This window comes from Tachyglossus aculeatus, chromosome 22, assembly GCF_015852505.1.
Source record: "Tachyglossus aculeatus isolate mTacAcu1 chromosome 22, mTacAcu1.pri, whole genome shotgun sequence".
In the NCBI taxonomy this organism is placed as follows: domain Eukaryota; kingdom Metazoa; phylum Chordata; class Mammalia; order Monotremata; family Tachyglossidae; genus Tachyglossus; species Tachyglossus aculeatus.
This window is the reverse complement of record NC_052087.1, coordinates 6,005,540-6,021,613: the sequence shown is the minus strand read 5'-3', so window position 1 is coordinate 6,021,613 and position 16,074 is coordinate 6,005,540. Positions and strand designations below refer to the sequence as shown.

General features: G+C 40.9%; 1 protein-coding gene across 1 annotated transcript in view; it reads left to right on the top strand.

Moving 5' to 3' along the window:
• DCDC1 (doublecortin domain containing 1) overlaps positions 1–16,074 on the top strand; it is a 405,509-nt gene that overhangs the window by 317,635 nt on the left and 71,800 nt on the right. Inside the window, exons 18-20 of the mRNA XM_038764553.1 lie at positions 3,658–3,781; positions 9,054–9,235; positions 15,371–15,481. Coding sequence (XP_038620481.1) covers positions 3,658–3,781; positions 9,054–9,235; positions 15,371–15,481 — 417 coding nt within the window. The remainder of the gene's footprint in view (positions 1–3,657; positions 3,782–9,053; positions 9,236–15,370; positions 15,482–16,074) is intronic.

Below are 16,074 nucleotides of genomic sequence, written 5' to 3'. Positions count from 1 at the left end.
CAGTATAATTGTTTCTTGATAGAATATTCCTATATAGTCCTATTGCATTTCAATTCAAACGCTCTGGAATTTTTTTTAACCTCCTGATTGCCCAAACTTCCCAGTGATTTAGTACTGTCAGAAGGTGAGTCAGACTTGATTAAACTCCATCAGTGAGGCAGGAATTTCTTCCAGCCCTTGATTTGACTGAATCCAGAACTATTTTTTTCACTGAGAGGGTAAAAGGTGACACCCCAAAGTTATCGAACTGTTCAATTTTTTTTTCATGCAAATCAACAAATTTTAGATTTTTACCGTCAGTAGCATGGACACGGAACAGCAAGCCTGCAACAGGTGGAAACGTTTATATAAGGCCAAGTGTTTCCAAGTACACTTGTTTTCTGAGGAAATGCTCCTAAAACAGTAATGTAGGTTGTGTTGCCTGTGCTACATTGAAAAGACAACTGAAAAATGTCCAGAGCGATAATTCTTAGAAAAATGAGTCTGTCAGTAGACAATTCATGAATCATTGTCTCCACCTAGTGATCTTTGTGGGAAACAATTGGTTTTGCTAAAAGTATAATTTATGTTATGCGCTTGTATAGCCATTACAGTTTTGCCCATTAATGCCATTATAGTTAAGGCTTTTGTCAGCCTTTCATTTACAAACAGAATTTTAAGAGGTTGATAACTTGTATATAAAAATTCCCACTGGGCTGAAAGTTGGCAGCATAATCCCACTTTCTGTAATGCTGTGAATGTTTATTAACAGCAATACACATAACTGGCTAATTCCGAGAGATCTATTGGTATGATATAAATCATAAAGGGGTCTTAATCCTGGGGTGGGATGTGATGACATTTTTCTTTCTTTAGAAGCCTTTATGCGTTTCTTCCTTTTCCCTCAGGAAAAAAGAAAAGCAGCATAAGGTTTTATATGTGAAAACTCCTGGTCAGCATAGTAATAAACATTAAAGAAAAATTCCAGATTAAATCTGGATCTCCACTATGAGCCTAGATGGATAGCTTGTATTTATACAGGGGAAGGCTTCAGTCAATCAATCAATCAATCTTATTTATTTAGCACTTGCTATGTTCAGAGCATTTTACTAAGCACTTGGGAGAGCACAACAGAAAGAGCTTCACTGCCCCAAATCCTGATTACCTGGAGTTCATGTCCAATTTGCCAACACTGAAAATGGCTCTCTACCAAAAGTTGCAGATGGAGTCTAGTGGGAAGGTTAGTCAAGTTTTGTCCAATTGAGTTAGTTAGGGATTATGGTATTCTCCCATTCCTCCAACCTATGACCTCACAAACGCATCTACCATGTAAACTCAAAATCCTTGGAAGACCATTTTTGTGGACCAACTAGGAAGTAAATAGAAAGCCATATCTCTGAAATTCCTGATTCTCAAAAAGTGCTAACTTCTCGTATTCTTATCACCTCATTTAATTCACTGTTTTGGGAGATCCTGGAATCCTTGTGGGTTATGAAATATCCTCTGACAATATGGTTTCCTCTAATATTATCTTGAACAATATTAATTGTATTAAGGCTTTCTTTATAATCAAGGCCTAATTAGAACTCACTGTCACCAAAAGCGATCATCTTCAGGATGCAGATGCTCATATCTGTTCAAAGTGTTAGCCAGAAAGGGCTTTGTGCATATTTCCTTGGTCATCAGAAGGAATAAAAGTAGTTGAAGGTCTATCACAGTAGTGGCAATGCTTTAATTTCTATTCTTAGCCTCTAGCCTGCTTTCTGCTGGGCTGCTGAATCAGGCAAGATACTTGTAAGAAGTGAAACAACTGCAGCAGAGAAAGATAAAAAAACTACAATTGACACTACACTGTATAGAATTCTTGCCTCCACCTGAATTTAGCAAGAAGCCTCATAGTAGTGGCAAGAGCAGGTAAAAACTGAAACTTCATCTGCTACTTCCATTAGCATCAGCTTTTCCTGTGACAGCCAAAATGATATTGTGGACAGAGCAGTAATTTCTATTCTCCCCTGTTCATGCTGACAATGCTTTTGCTTCACACAGAAAATGTTGGCTTCCATACATGTCTCCCTCTATATTTGTATTCCTGTATACATCTGTCTATTTCTTCTTAATTCTGGGCAATTCTGCATGTAATAAATTAACTTTAAATCCCTGTGTTTACCTTGGGATCCCAAACTTATTAATATTGTTTGGTTTAGATGATTGAGAAGCAGCATGGTCAAGCGCTTAGTACAGTGCTCTGCACACAGTAAGCGCTCAATAAATACGATTGAATGAATGAATAGTGGAAAGAGCACAGTCCTGGAAGTCAGAAGGACGTGGGTTCTTATACCGGCTCAGCCACTTGTCTGTTGTGTGACCTTCGGCAAGTCACTTCAGTTCTTTGTCCCTCAGTTACCTTATCTGTAAAATGTAGATTAAGACCCTGAGCCTCAAACAGGATATGGACTGTGTACACCCTGAGTAACTTGTATTTTGTAACACTGCTTGCTGTGTGACCTTAGGAAAGTCACAACTTCTCCGTGCCTCCGTTACCGCATCTTTAAAATGAGGATTAAATCATCTTCCTTCCAATTTAGACTGTGAGCCCCATGTGGGACAGAGACTGTGTCCAACCTGATGAACTTGTATCTACCCCAGCACTTAGAATAGTGCTTGACACATAGTAAGCACTGAACAAATACCATTGAAAAAAATTAGGGGACAATTATCTCTATTTCAAATGTAAAAATGCAAGGTAGTTGGATGTCAGGCTTAAGCAGGAGAGAACCCCGCAGCCTTGGTGTTGGCAGTGACAGCAGCTTTTACCATTTTTAAATAAGTGTTGAACTTCTCACTTACCCTCTCAAACCCAACTTCTCCGCAGTCCTATATTTGTCAATAATACCACCATACTCCTTGGTCCCAGTAGCTGTCAACCACAGTGTCATCCAAGACTCCTCACTTGTCTTTCAGATCTCATATTCATTCAACTCCTAAATCTTACCAGTTTTTCCCCCACAACATTTCCCAAATTCCCTCCTTGCTTTTTACCCCAAATCCTTCCTCCCTGATCTGAGCTCTGGCTATAGAACACTTAGATTTGCAACAGCTTCCACACTGGTATTCCTGACTCCACTCTCCCTACTTCAGTGTATATTCCACACTGTGGTATATATCATTTTCCTGAAGGGTTGTCCAGCACACATTTTTCCACTCCTCAGAAACCCCCAGTTACTTCTCTCTCCCTCAGCGTCAAGAAAATTCTGTACATTTGGCTTCTAGACTTTCCACTGTTTCTCTCCATTTTACGTATCAGTTATTTTAACTCATTGTGCCCAATCGAACAGTATTTGTTCCTTCCAAGTTTATCTTCAACTAGACCTTGATTTTGATGCTCCCAGCTCCCTTCACCCTTAAAATACTTCCCACCATTTCGCACCCACTCTCAAAAACAAAAGTTGGCACATAAAGCTGTGAATGTTATAATGGGGGAAAGTTGGGATCTTGTTCCTCAAGAATTCTTAACCAAGGCTTATTGAATATTCTTCTCATAAATTTAAGGGTTTAAAACTCAGTCTTTGTAAAGCTAAACTATATAAAAATTGGGTGAACCCCAAATTCCAAAATGATGAAATACCCTAAAAGAATGAAATCTCATTAATGTTGGACATGAATTCTTATTTTCTATAGGTGGGCCATAAAACATGAAGGAACAAATAAGCCTGATCAGTGGAAGCATTCCAGAGTTGAAAATCCACTGTGGAACAACCTTACATACTTGTGGCCAGTCCTTCCCAATGGAGAAATTAATGAGGTAATTTTATTTTTGGAGAAACTTTCACGATATATTTCAGCTGTAAGATTCCCATTTCTCTGAAGTATATTTTCTGTAGGATGTGATACAGTTGTGGTAAAGTCACAGTATAGAAACAACTGAAGTGGTTTGAAAACAGAAAAGAGTCATGATTAATTTACTCCAGAAATGATCATGATCAATGGTATTTATTGAGTGATTAAAGTGCTTAGTACAGTGCTCTGCACACAGTAAGCGCTCAATAAATATGATTGATTGATTACTATGTACACTCTATTTATTTTATTTATTTGTGCATATCTATTCTATTTATTTTATTTTGTTAGTATGTTTGGTCTCTGTCTCCCCCTTTTAGACTGTGAGCCCACTGTTGGGTAGGGACTGTCTCTATATGTTGCCAATTTGTACTTCCCAAGCGCTTAGTACAGTGCTCTGCACATAGTAAGCGCTCAATAAATACGATTGATGATGATGATGTACAGAGCCCTGCACTAAATGCTTGGGAGAGTATAATGCAACAGATTAATTAGACATGCTTTGTAGGTGGACAGGAAGCAAAGGTGAAACTATGCTATAAACCTACAGGTTAACAAGGAATAACCTTTGTTATTTTTTGTTATGAGAAGCAGCGTGGCTTAAGTGGAAAGAGCATGGGCTTGGGGGTCAGAGGTCATGGGTTGGAATCCCAGCTCTGCCACTTGTTAATAATAATGGCATTTACTAGGCGCTTACTGTGTGCAAAGCACTGTTCTAAGCACTGGGGGGATACAAGGTGATCAGGTTGTCCCATGTGGGGCTCACAGTCGTAATCCCCATTTTACAGATGAGGTCACTGAGGCACAGAGAAGTGAAGTGACTTGCCCAAAGTCACTCAGCTGACAGGTGGCGGAGTCAGGATTAGAACCCATGACCTCGGGCTCCCAAGCCCGGGCTCTTTCCACTGAGCCACGCCGCTTCTCACAGCTTCTTCTTGAGGGATGGGGACAAGAAGACATCTGGCCATTCCATCCCCTCTCCCTGACTGGAAATAGATCCTTTGGGAAACATCTGCCCCAGTCCTCAGGCTTTACCATGAGCAGGAGAGCTGAGGCCAGATGCCTCTGTCTCCCCCCATACACCCCATTCTTATACCGAGCTCTCTCAGACCCCTTCCTGACTAAAAATGGAAGCCCTTCCTCCCTTCCCTCCTCTCCTGCACTCACTTGGTGGGAGCTTCAGCTCCTTTGAAGCAGCGTGGCTCAGTGGAAAGAGCACGGACTTTGGAGTCAGAGATCGTGGGTTCAAATCCCAGCTCTGCCAATTGCCAGCTGTATGACTTGGGGCAAGTCACTTAACTTCTCTGGGCCTCTGTTACCTCATCTGTAAAATGGGGGTGAAGACTGTGAGCCTACTGTGGGACAACCTGATCACCTCCCCAGCACTTAGAGCAGTGCTTTGCACATAGTAAGCACTTAATAAATGCTATTATTATTATTATTATTATTATTTTGACCTTTCCCACCAGGTTGACCCAGTGCCACCTGGCTGAACACTGGGAAAGGGGCATTATGGGGCAACAGGGAGAAGCAATATTCATTCATTCATTCAGTCATATTTATTGAGCGCTTACTGTGTACAGAGCACTGTACACTTGGGAAGTACAAGTCGGCAATATATACAGACAGTCCCTACCCAACAACGGGCTCACAGTCTAGAAGGGGGAGACAGACAACAAAACAAAACAGGTAGGCAGGTGTCAAAACCATCAGAATAAATAGAATTATAGCTATATGAACATCATTAACAAAATAGAATAGTAAATATGTACAAGTAAAATAAATAGAGTAATAAATATGTGCAAATATATACAAGTGCTGTGGGGAGGGGAAGGAGGTAGGGCAGGGGGTGATGGGGAGGGGAGGAGGAGAAGAAAAAGAGGGCTCAGTCTGGGAAGGCCTCCTGGAGGAGGTGAGCTCTCAGGTTTTGAAAAGAAGAAGAGAGCTAGTTTGGCGGATGTGCGGAGGGAGGGCATTCCAGGCTAGGGGAAGGACGTGGGCCAGGGTTCGATTGTGGGACAGGCGAGAACAAGGCACAGTGAGGAGGTTAGTGGTAGAGGAGTGGAGGGTGCGGGCTGGGCTGTAGAAGGAGAGAAGGGAGGTGAGGTAGGAGGGGGAGAGGTGATGGACAGCCTTGAAGCCAAGAGTGAGCAGTTTTTGCTGGATTCATAGGTTGACAGGCAATCACTGGAGATTTTTGAGGGGAGTGACATGCCCAGAGCGTTTCTGTACAAAGATAATCCGGACAGCAGAGTGAAGTAGAGACTGAAGCGAGGAGAGACAGGAGGCTATATCTCCTCATATCTCTTGTTCACAGGAAAAATGGGGGCTGGGGTAAGTAAGAACACTGAGAGGACCAGGAGATTGAGCTGGTTCCCCAGGGAGTGAAGCTGGGAAGCGGATTCCCCCAGGAAATATTAACGCTGATGGAATCAATCTGAATCTTTGTGCCACAACCATTCACTTGAGGGCTACAAAGTGTAGTACCCTACTTTTAACTAGTGCACCTGTGCTTAAATCTAGGACTGTGGCAATATTGGAGAGGGCAGAATCAGCAGAGGTCAGTGACTGTGCATTTCTCCAGGGCAGTCTCCTGTTTGGATTTGGGGTGAGGGTTCTTGGGCTTCACGTGCTTCAAACCCACCCTGACACAAATCCAATTCTGCCCATTACAACATAACTTCACTGGATGGACCATGTAAAGAGAATGGATAACAGCAGGATACTCAAAGTAGCTGTTGGATGATAATAATGATTGTGGTATTTGTTAAGCACTTACTGTGTGCCAGGCACTATACTAGGTGGTGGGGTGAATACAAGCAAATTGGGTTGGATACAGTCCCTATTCCCATAGGGTGAAAATAAAGCAGGACAACCACTGGGAGGGAAGAATAATACATCTTCTAAAGTACAATGGACCTAAACAATGTAGTGGAGCAGTGTGCGGTTAGAGGAGATAGTCATAGGCCCGATAAGTTGCTTGGCTATCATAAATGGGGTGGCTTAATCTAATGAGAACACCCTACATCCAATCCCTGCCAACTACTTCTAATATTAATTCCACCTGCATGCCTTCTGTGTGACTTGGGGCAAGTCACTTAATTTTGCTGTGTCTCAGTTTTCTCTCCTGTAAAATGGAAACTTTGAACCCCTTATGAGACAGGTACTAAATATGACCCAATTATCTTGTTTGCACACCAATTCCTGGCACCTAGTAAGTGCTTTAAAAAGACCCTTGTTAGCCAGAGCAGAAGCAGAGTTATTTGTCAGGGCTGGTGACGATGTGGTCTCAGATTCCAGTTAGTGAACTTGAAGAGTTCAAGTCTCCCAAAGAGAGGAACAGCTAATGCTTTTGATCACCCTCAGAAGCTTTCTAACAAAAGCTGCACTGCAAAAAAATTCCATTCGTCTTAGAACTGAACTTTCTATCCTGTCAAAAGAGAGGACATATTTTCCCATTTTCTTTTGATAACATTGTACTTTCTCATTGTCAGTTATAGGTCAAGAAGTGGCCCTTTAAGGAATGATACTATGTTAGTGGGTGTGAAATGGTTCTCGGGCAGGTCACCTAGCAATAAACACCGTTTTATTGAAGCTTTGTATTAGGGGGAGGGAAAAAAAGGGACATTTTAGAATTCTGGGTGATCCTAGGCCTTTGGGTCCCTGGGCAGGGGCTAGAAATAATAAAATTGGAGTTACTCCTCTGAAATTGTTCCTGTTCTTCCTGTTGGAAGATCTTTTTGTATTTCCTTGCATTTCCTCTTGCATGCTTATTAACTAAAAGATGATACTTTTGCTTCCTTTAACTTAGTCTACACAACAGCAGCATAGAGGAGCAGGATGACCTAGTGGAAAGAGCTCGGATCTAGGAGACAGAAGTCCTGGGTTCTAACCCTGGCTCTGCCACTTGTCTGCTTTGTGACCCTGGGCAAGTCCCTTAACTTCTCCGTGCCTCAGTTCATTTATTTGCAAAATGGGGATTCAATACCTGTTACCTCTCTTCCTTAGACTGTGAGCCCAGTCTATTCAATGACACCAACATCATGATTCACCCCTTAAGAAGGCCTTCACATTAAATCTGTGACTTGTAAACATATGTTAGGTGACCACGAGTCCTGGTCTAGCCAGGACAGTCTTGAGCAATTTAGCAATTTTAGAAAAATATGCAATTTTCCCTGAACTGAGATTGTCTTGGCTAGACCTGTGAACCAAGTGGTAAAAAAAACAACATATTGGACTCTGCCCATGAGACTGAGAATCTGATGGGCTGGAAGAAGATTATAAACTAAAGTGACAATTTTGCAGAGGCCCTAGTTGGTCTTATTCACGTTAAGTGCTTTTAATTTCCTGTCCAGGCTGGATGCATTCAATTTAGATCACGTGGTTTTCTGCAGCATGGAGACTAGCACCCCAAAATGCCCAAGAACTTCAGCCCCACACTTGCCAATTGCTTCCCTGCTCTCATGGTTGCTCAGAGGGAAAGGGGAGGCCCAATCAATCAACTATTGAGTCCTTACTGTGTGCAGAGCACTGTACAAACCACCTGGGAAAATACAGTATAACAAAGTTGGTAGACATGTTTCCAGCCCACAGTGAGCTTACAGTCTAGAGTTGGAGACAGACACTAATATAAGTAAATAAATTATGGTTATGTATGTAAGTGCTGTGGGGCTGAAAGAAGAGTGAACAAAGGGAGCAAATCCAAGTACAAGGGTGACACGGAAGGGAGTGGGAGAAGAAGAAATGAGTGCTTAGTTAGGGAAGGCCTCTTGGAGAAGATGTATCCCCAAGGCAATTAGTGTTTCTATATGTTGTTTTTCAAAAAAATTAATGGTCAGCTTAACTGTAACTAACATATGCGGGTATTTATTTCTTAATTTGTAACGGTCCCCATTTATTTCTCCAATCCTATGTTCATTTTTTTATAGACCCCACCACAGAAATATTGTATCTGCCCCCAATTATTGACTTCAAATGAATTTCTAAGGTACTCTCCTTCCAGTACTATTAACCTTTAATTTGAAAATATTATGGTATTCTTCTGAGTGAAAAACCCAAAATGAGAATTCAGATGTTGAAAGAATTATTTGAAGATATTTTTCTTTCATTCTCATTCATGCAGAATTTGAATGCTGTCAATTAGGAAAGCATCATCAGCTCTTCTGTACCACTAACTCTTTGACTGGCTGCTGCTCCAGGTCTCCAGTGATTAACATCGTTTTCATTTTTTTCGAAAGGATTTTGACTGGCCAATCCAAGGAATGCTGATTGCAAACAGCCCCCCACTAAAGAAACCAACTGGCCAAAAGCCAGACTGGAGTGGGCCTCTGAGACTGAGAGCCTTGCGGAACGGGGACAAGGATAAAAACCAAGCAACCGTGGTCATTGGCCCCAATATCTCAACTAAACTGAAAAGGCGGTAAGGACTGTTTATTTATTCTCCTGGTGAAGTGCCCTGTAGAGTGGCCATTGATTTCTTATTTTCCTGGCTGTTGTTTTCTTGGAAAATCCTACATCAGTCATTTGCTTTGAGGTGTGGTGGAGGGGAGTGGTGGAGGTAATCAGGTACTACTGAAAAGGTGGTTCAGCTGCCTTTTCCCATCTTTAAAATGAAAAAAGAACATTTCCTAGTTGGGATGGTCTAGTAGAGAAAGTTTTGGGACCCTTTAGCTCACTAGTGCAGAGGGGTTCTATTACTGGACTTTCAGAAGAAAGAGCTGCAGGACACGCATCAAACAACTATAGTTACTATATGCCAAGCATTGAACTAAAGACTGGAGTAGGTACCAGATAATCAGGTTGGACACAATTCTGAATTAGGCTCTCCCTCCCTGTTCCCTCCTCCATGGTTTGGAATTTTTGTGCCCTATTTCCCCCGCTGCCATGTGCCCTCCTCCATCCCACATTTCCCCAAATCTGCCCATCCCATTGTCCTCCCAGTCAACTTGTGTGGATGGGATGGGAGAGAAGATGGAAGGTGAGTTTGGAGGCAAGGAGGCAAGCAGGGATGCCAGTGTGAGATGGCATGACCATTATTCATTCATTCATTGTCGTATTTATTGAGCACTTACTGTGTGCAGAGCACTGTACTAAGCACTTGGGAAGTACAAATTGGCAACATATAGAGGGGGTCCCTACCTAACAACGGGCATACAGTCTTTCTGTTCCCAGCTCCACCACTTGTCTGCTGTGTCACCTTGGGCAAATCACTTAACTTCTCTGTGCCTCAGTTACCTCATCTGTAAAAAAAAATAGGGGGATTAAGAGTGTGAGCCCAAATTGGGACAGGGACTGTGTCCAACCCTATTAACTTGTATCCATTCCAGCTCTTAGAACAGTGCTTGGGGCATAGTAAGCACGTAACAAGTACCATGTTTATGAAATAAAAGGCTGGATAACCTAAAGGGACACAGAGGTACAGATTAATCACTCAATTGGTAGTGTTTACTGAGCACTTACTGTGAGTCCGCACACTGTACTATGCACATGGGCGTGTACAACAGAATTGATATACACGATCCCTGCTCTTGAGGTGTTTAAAATAAATTACAGATAGGGGAAGCAACAGAATATGAGGATGTGTTCATGAGTGCTGGGAGGGTGTGTCAAAGTGCTTAGTGGGTACAGACTTAAGTGCATAGGTGACCTACAAGAGAGAGATAATAGAGTGGAGAGATGAAAGGTTAATTAATGGTCAAGTCTCCTTCATTCCTTAGGGCTCTTTTCTGGCTTGCCTTGAGTACCAAGGATAGAGTATCCTAACCACAATGCAGGCTTTCCTTTTGGCACACTTTGATTTCTACTCTTCTCACTTTTCTTCCCCCTTCCATTTCCCCCCAGTCATTCCCTTCCCTACCCCAACCCCATAGTACAGCTACCTCTTACTTGCTGGACAGAATGTAAGGCTCCAGAAATTAGGTCTAGGGGCAATTTCTAATAAAAGGTATCCTTGCAAGTTACTGGAAAACTATTACAGCGTTGGTCAGATTCCCCCATCTCCTTGACCCAGTTCAAAGGCAAGATTTGGGACTAGGATTATCGGTATTAGTTGAATTAGGGTTTTTTATTCCTTCATTCATTCAATCATATTTACTGAGTGCTTACTGTGTGCAGAGCACTGTACTAAGCACTTGGGAAGTACAAATCGGCAACATATAGAGATGGTCCCTTCAGAAAAGAGAAACTTGCTTGTTAGTGATGTGTTCATTGTTTCTCATGACTTCTTCCCCAGTAGGAGACCCTGAAGAATAAATAAACTATCCTTGTTAGCTTCCTACACTTCCTCTACCATAGCCCGGGAACTGCTTTGGCGGTTTATTCACTGTTTCCACCCTAATTTTCTCTCCCTTCCAAACTCCAACAAATTTTATTTCTGGTGAAGTTAAAGTTGGCCACCCCACGGTGAAACCATTCTGTCTTATGGTCTCCAGTGAATAGGGAGGAGGAGACACAAGGTGGGAGAGAGATAGGGACAAGGTAAAGTAAAAGTTACTTGTTTGGGATTTTCTCAAGGCTGGGTTTCCGTAGAGAAATCCAGTGGAAAAGCAATTCTCTGTGCCTCCAGTTCTCTCCCAGGTTTGACACTACCTGGGGAAAGCAGAGTGGAAATCATTGCTCTCGAGGTGACAAATTGCCATTGATTTTTCACATCTGTCTACGTAACTTTACTTAACCTTGTGGTAATTCATTCCCTGACTATTGGGAAATAGTTCTTGAACTCTGATGAAATTGACTATCATAATAGTGAGAGTCAGGATTCATATTTGGTATCCTGACTATCTAAAGACGGTGTCACTGATGGAGTCAGAAATAATTTGGATTTAAACATTTCTCCAATATCTCTGAGGAAGCTTTTGATTACTATTAATACAGATGCTGTATTCTGAATACTATTATTATTCATAATTGGATTTTAAAATAATAAATCATTGTTAAGCACTTAGTTTGGGCAAAGCATTATACTAAGCATAGAGGAAAGGTTCTAGGATAATCATTCCCACCTAATCCTGGCCCACTGGGGATTTTCAATCTTAAAAGAGCCGAGTGGGAGGAATTTGGCAACAGACTCACAAAGAAAGAAAATAATCTAATGAATATAAAAAAATTACATTTCAAAAAATGTCAAATCAAAGATGATAACCAATGAAGTAACTGTACCACTTGGCCAGGAAGTCCATCAAGGAAGTCAGCAAAGAATAATAATAATAATAATGGCATTTGTTAAGCGCTTACTATGTGCCAAGCACTGCTCTAAGCACTGGGGGAGACACAGGGTAATCAGGTTATCCCACATGGGGTTCACAGTCTTAATCCCCATTTTACAGATGAGGCAACTGAGGCACAGAGAAGTTAAGTGACTTGCCCACATACACACAGCTGACAAGTGAAGGAGCTGGGATTAGAACCCATGACCTCTGCCTCCCAAGCCCGGCTCTTTCCACTGAGCCACGCTGCAGAACAGTTTGGGTTTTTATTCTCTATGCCTCATATGTGTGGCTCAGTGGAAAGAGCCCGGGCTTTGGAGTCAGAGGTCATGGGTTCAAATCCCAGCTCCGCCAATTGTCAGCTGTGTGACTTTGGGCAAGTCACTTAACTTCTCTGGGCCTCAGTTACCTCAACTGTAAAATGGGAATTAATAATGTGAGCCCCCTGTGGGACAACCTGATCACCTTGTAACCTCCCCAGTGCTTAGAACAGTGCTTTGCACATAGTAAGTGCTTAATAAATGCCATCATTATTATTATTATTATTATATGCTTGTTTTCCCCCCATGGTTATCTGGATATGAGTAGTAAACCCCTAGTCATGAGGTCCCCTGTTGATTAATTTAGAGAAGACCAAAGTGAGGAATTTTGCTTCCTGACAGGATGGCAACTTCGATTAGGCTGGACTGAGGGGAATGTAATGAGGCAGGTAGGAATGCTTAGTGGTCCCATAGGCTGGAAATCCAATTTGGATTTTGATTGAACTTTTTTTGCTTTGGATTTTTTTTTAAAGCTACTAGCCTTTGTTAGTATTTATTATGTCTTAAAACAATTCTGGGTAACACAGGCCATGAATTTATAGTTATTACTTTCTGGGTTATAATTATACAGTCCCCAGTTTTTCAGTGTAATCTGTGGGCAATTATTCAAAATGAGGTTTAAAGCTATGAAATATTTAATTAAAACTACACCTTTGAAAAAATAATTGTTCTGTCTCGCAAATAAAACCTTGAGACACCATTCTCTGCAAAAACATTGATTTAGTCATCATGTGCACATGAATAAGATCTGTACAAATAATCAGAAGCTACACCGGGGAAAAGACCTTCGGTATTTTTATTACTCTGACAAAAAGATTCATAGATCATTGAAAAGCTGTGATGTAAAGAATAAGTTAAATACATTGTTTCTCATATTGTTAGCAAAGATAGTACCTTTTGACCTTTATTTTAAGATTTCTTTTGAACATTTAAGGCTGATCATAATAGTTTAATATTACTTTCTTCACATTGATTAAATACACTTCATACATCACTGAACAATGAGGAACATTCAGATAGGCTGTCTGCTGAACTGCCTGTAAAGATGATAAAGTAAAAAATTAATCTTCAAAGTAAAGTCAAGCCTGAAATTGAAATCTCTGACGCATACATTTCATAATTAGCTCATTTCACTAGATATAAAGTGTAAGTATAGTGCCCTTAAAATAATCCAAATCTTTTTTTTTTTCAACATAAAAAGTTAGCAAATAGTCTCCAACTTTTTAGGCCTTTATTTACACAGCTGTCTGGCTGATACGCAGTGTAATATAAATGAATGAGCTTATTTTAATACATTTTCAAACTCTTTAAATTTCATATTTCAATTATGTCACTGCAAGAATCAATTTGAATTTCTTTTCTTCCTTTTCAGCTGATTCACTATAATTAACAGCAACACAGCATTGTGATTTTCTATAATAAGTGGAAAGGTTAAACGTAGACAGGGGACCACATCTATTTGAAGAAATAATAATCATGTGAATCCCACAGGCCCTTTTGTTTTCAGTCTTGTTTCTGTTGGAGGTTCTGTGCAAAAAAAACAGGCAAAGGAGAGAGACAGAGAATGAATGCTGGGAGATAGAAGGTCCAGTTGAGATGCTTTTGCTTTTCTCTCTCTCTCTCTCTCTCTCTCTCTCTCTCTCTCTCTCTCTCTCTCTCTCTCTCTCTCTCTCTCTCTCTCCCTCTCTCCCTCTCTCCCTCTCTCCCTCTCTCCCTCTCTCCCTCTCTCCTCTCTCCTCTCTCCCCTTTTTAATGGTATTTGTTAAACCACTTACTATATTCCAGGCACATAAGTGATGGGTTGATACAAGCTGAGTCCCACATGAGGCTCACGGTCTTCTTAATTTCCATTTTACAAATGAGGTAACTGAGGCACAGAGAATTTACACAACTTGCCCAAGGTCACAGAGCAGACAAGTGGCAGAAATAGGATTAGACCCTAATAATAATAATAATAATAATGGCATTTATTAAGCTCTTACCATGTGCAAAGAACTGTTCTAAGCAGTGGGGAGGTTACAAGGTGATCAGGTTGTCCCATGCGGGGCTCACAGTCTTAATCCCCATTTTATAGATGAGGTAACTGAGGCCCAGAGAAGTTAAGTGACTTGCCCAAAGTCACACAGCTGACAGTTGGCGGAGCTGGGATTTGAACCCATGGCCTCAAAGCCGGGCTCTTTCCACTGAGCCATGCTGCTTCTCTAGCTCCTCTCTGACTCCCATCCCATGATCTTTCCACTAGGCCACACGACTTTCAAAGAGATGTTCCTTTTTCGATTGCAAGGCACTCTGGTGGTCTGTCCTTGGGCAACTGAAATTCAGTTTCTCAGCCGAGATGCAAAGTGACTGAAGCTTTGTTCTACTTAAAACATTTCTTCTATACTTCTTGCTTTTGGTTTCCCAGTATGTCCCATGGAAGGTAGTTGTGATGAGGTGAACATTTGATATTGAGTACAGCCCTTAAACGATGCTGTCAGAACTGTCCAAGTAATCTGATGTGGTTTTTGTGTGGGGTTCAAGTTTCACAGATGAACAGACGTTAGCTAGGTTTTCAGGTCTGTAAACCTTTAGTTTGGTCTGGACCCTAATTTCAAGCTGCCACCATACTCTTTTGCACAGTTTTCCCAAAGGATGTTGACCACTTTCTTATCTACAATTAAATCATTGTGCAGTAGGCTGCATAGGTATCTCCAAGAGCTTAGTATAGTGTTCTACGCATATTAAGTGCTCAATAAATACCATTGATTAATGAATACTATTGATAGGTAAAGAGGTTTCTGAAAATTCTGGGAAGAAGGGAGAGAGTAAGTGTTTTGACAAGATGCAAAGGGATGGGGATAGAAGCGCAGGTGGAGGGGGTAGATCTAATTTAATTACATTTAATTAAAATGCTTTATAAGTATCCCATTTTGCTAAGTAAAGTGATGGAATGCAAGGCTTGATCAATTATGACTTACATTGGAGTAAATCAGAAAGAAAGTTGACAGTGAATAAAAGCTCTTCAATCATAATCTGCTCCATTTCTTTTAGAAACGTTGAGCTAGAAAAGGAACTGAAAACAAAGGAGAATTTAAAAAGCATTCCCGATGAAGACGCTAAATTTGAAACATACAAAACTGAATTTCAGCACTTTTTGAACAGGTAAATATAACTGTTTATCTAAACAGATTGTGCACGCCAGTGAAACTGATAACATTTGGAAATGAAATTGAAGGTAATTTTTCTTTTTCATAGGGGGGGAAAAGTAACAACCACTTCGCAAGTATTTATGGTATGAATCAATCTATAATAATCTATAATAAAAGGTAACTTCGACTCTGTCTCTTTCATTTGGTTGGCTAAAAGATGTTTTATTTTCTGCACCCCAGAATTCAGTGAGCCTCATCAACACTGTAAGCTCCTTGTGGACAGGGAATGTGTCTACCGACTCGATTGTAGTACACTTTCCCTAGTAATAATAATAATAATAATAGCATTTATTAAGTGCTTACTATGTGCAAAGCACTGTTCTAAGCGCTGGGCACTGTTCTAAGCTCTGAGCACTGTTCTAAGCGTGCTAAGAGTACTTAGTAAAGTGCTCTGCATACAGTAACCACTCAATGTCATTGATTGATTTCTCTAAGTAGTTCTTTCATTTAGAACTAGAACTGGTTAACTGGTTCCCATTTAAATGAGCTTCTTTGAACCATTTTTATAACTTCAAACTACATTTTTCTTCAAATCGATGGTCAATT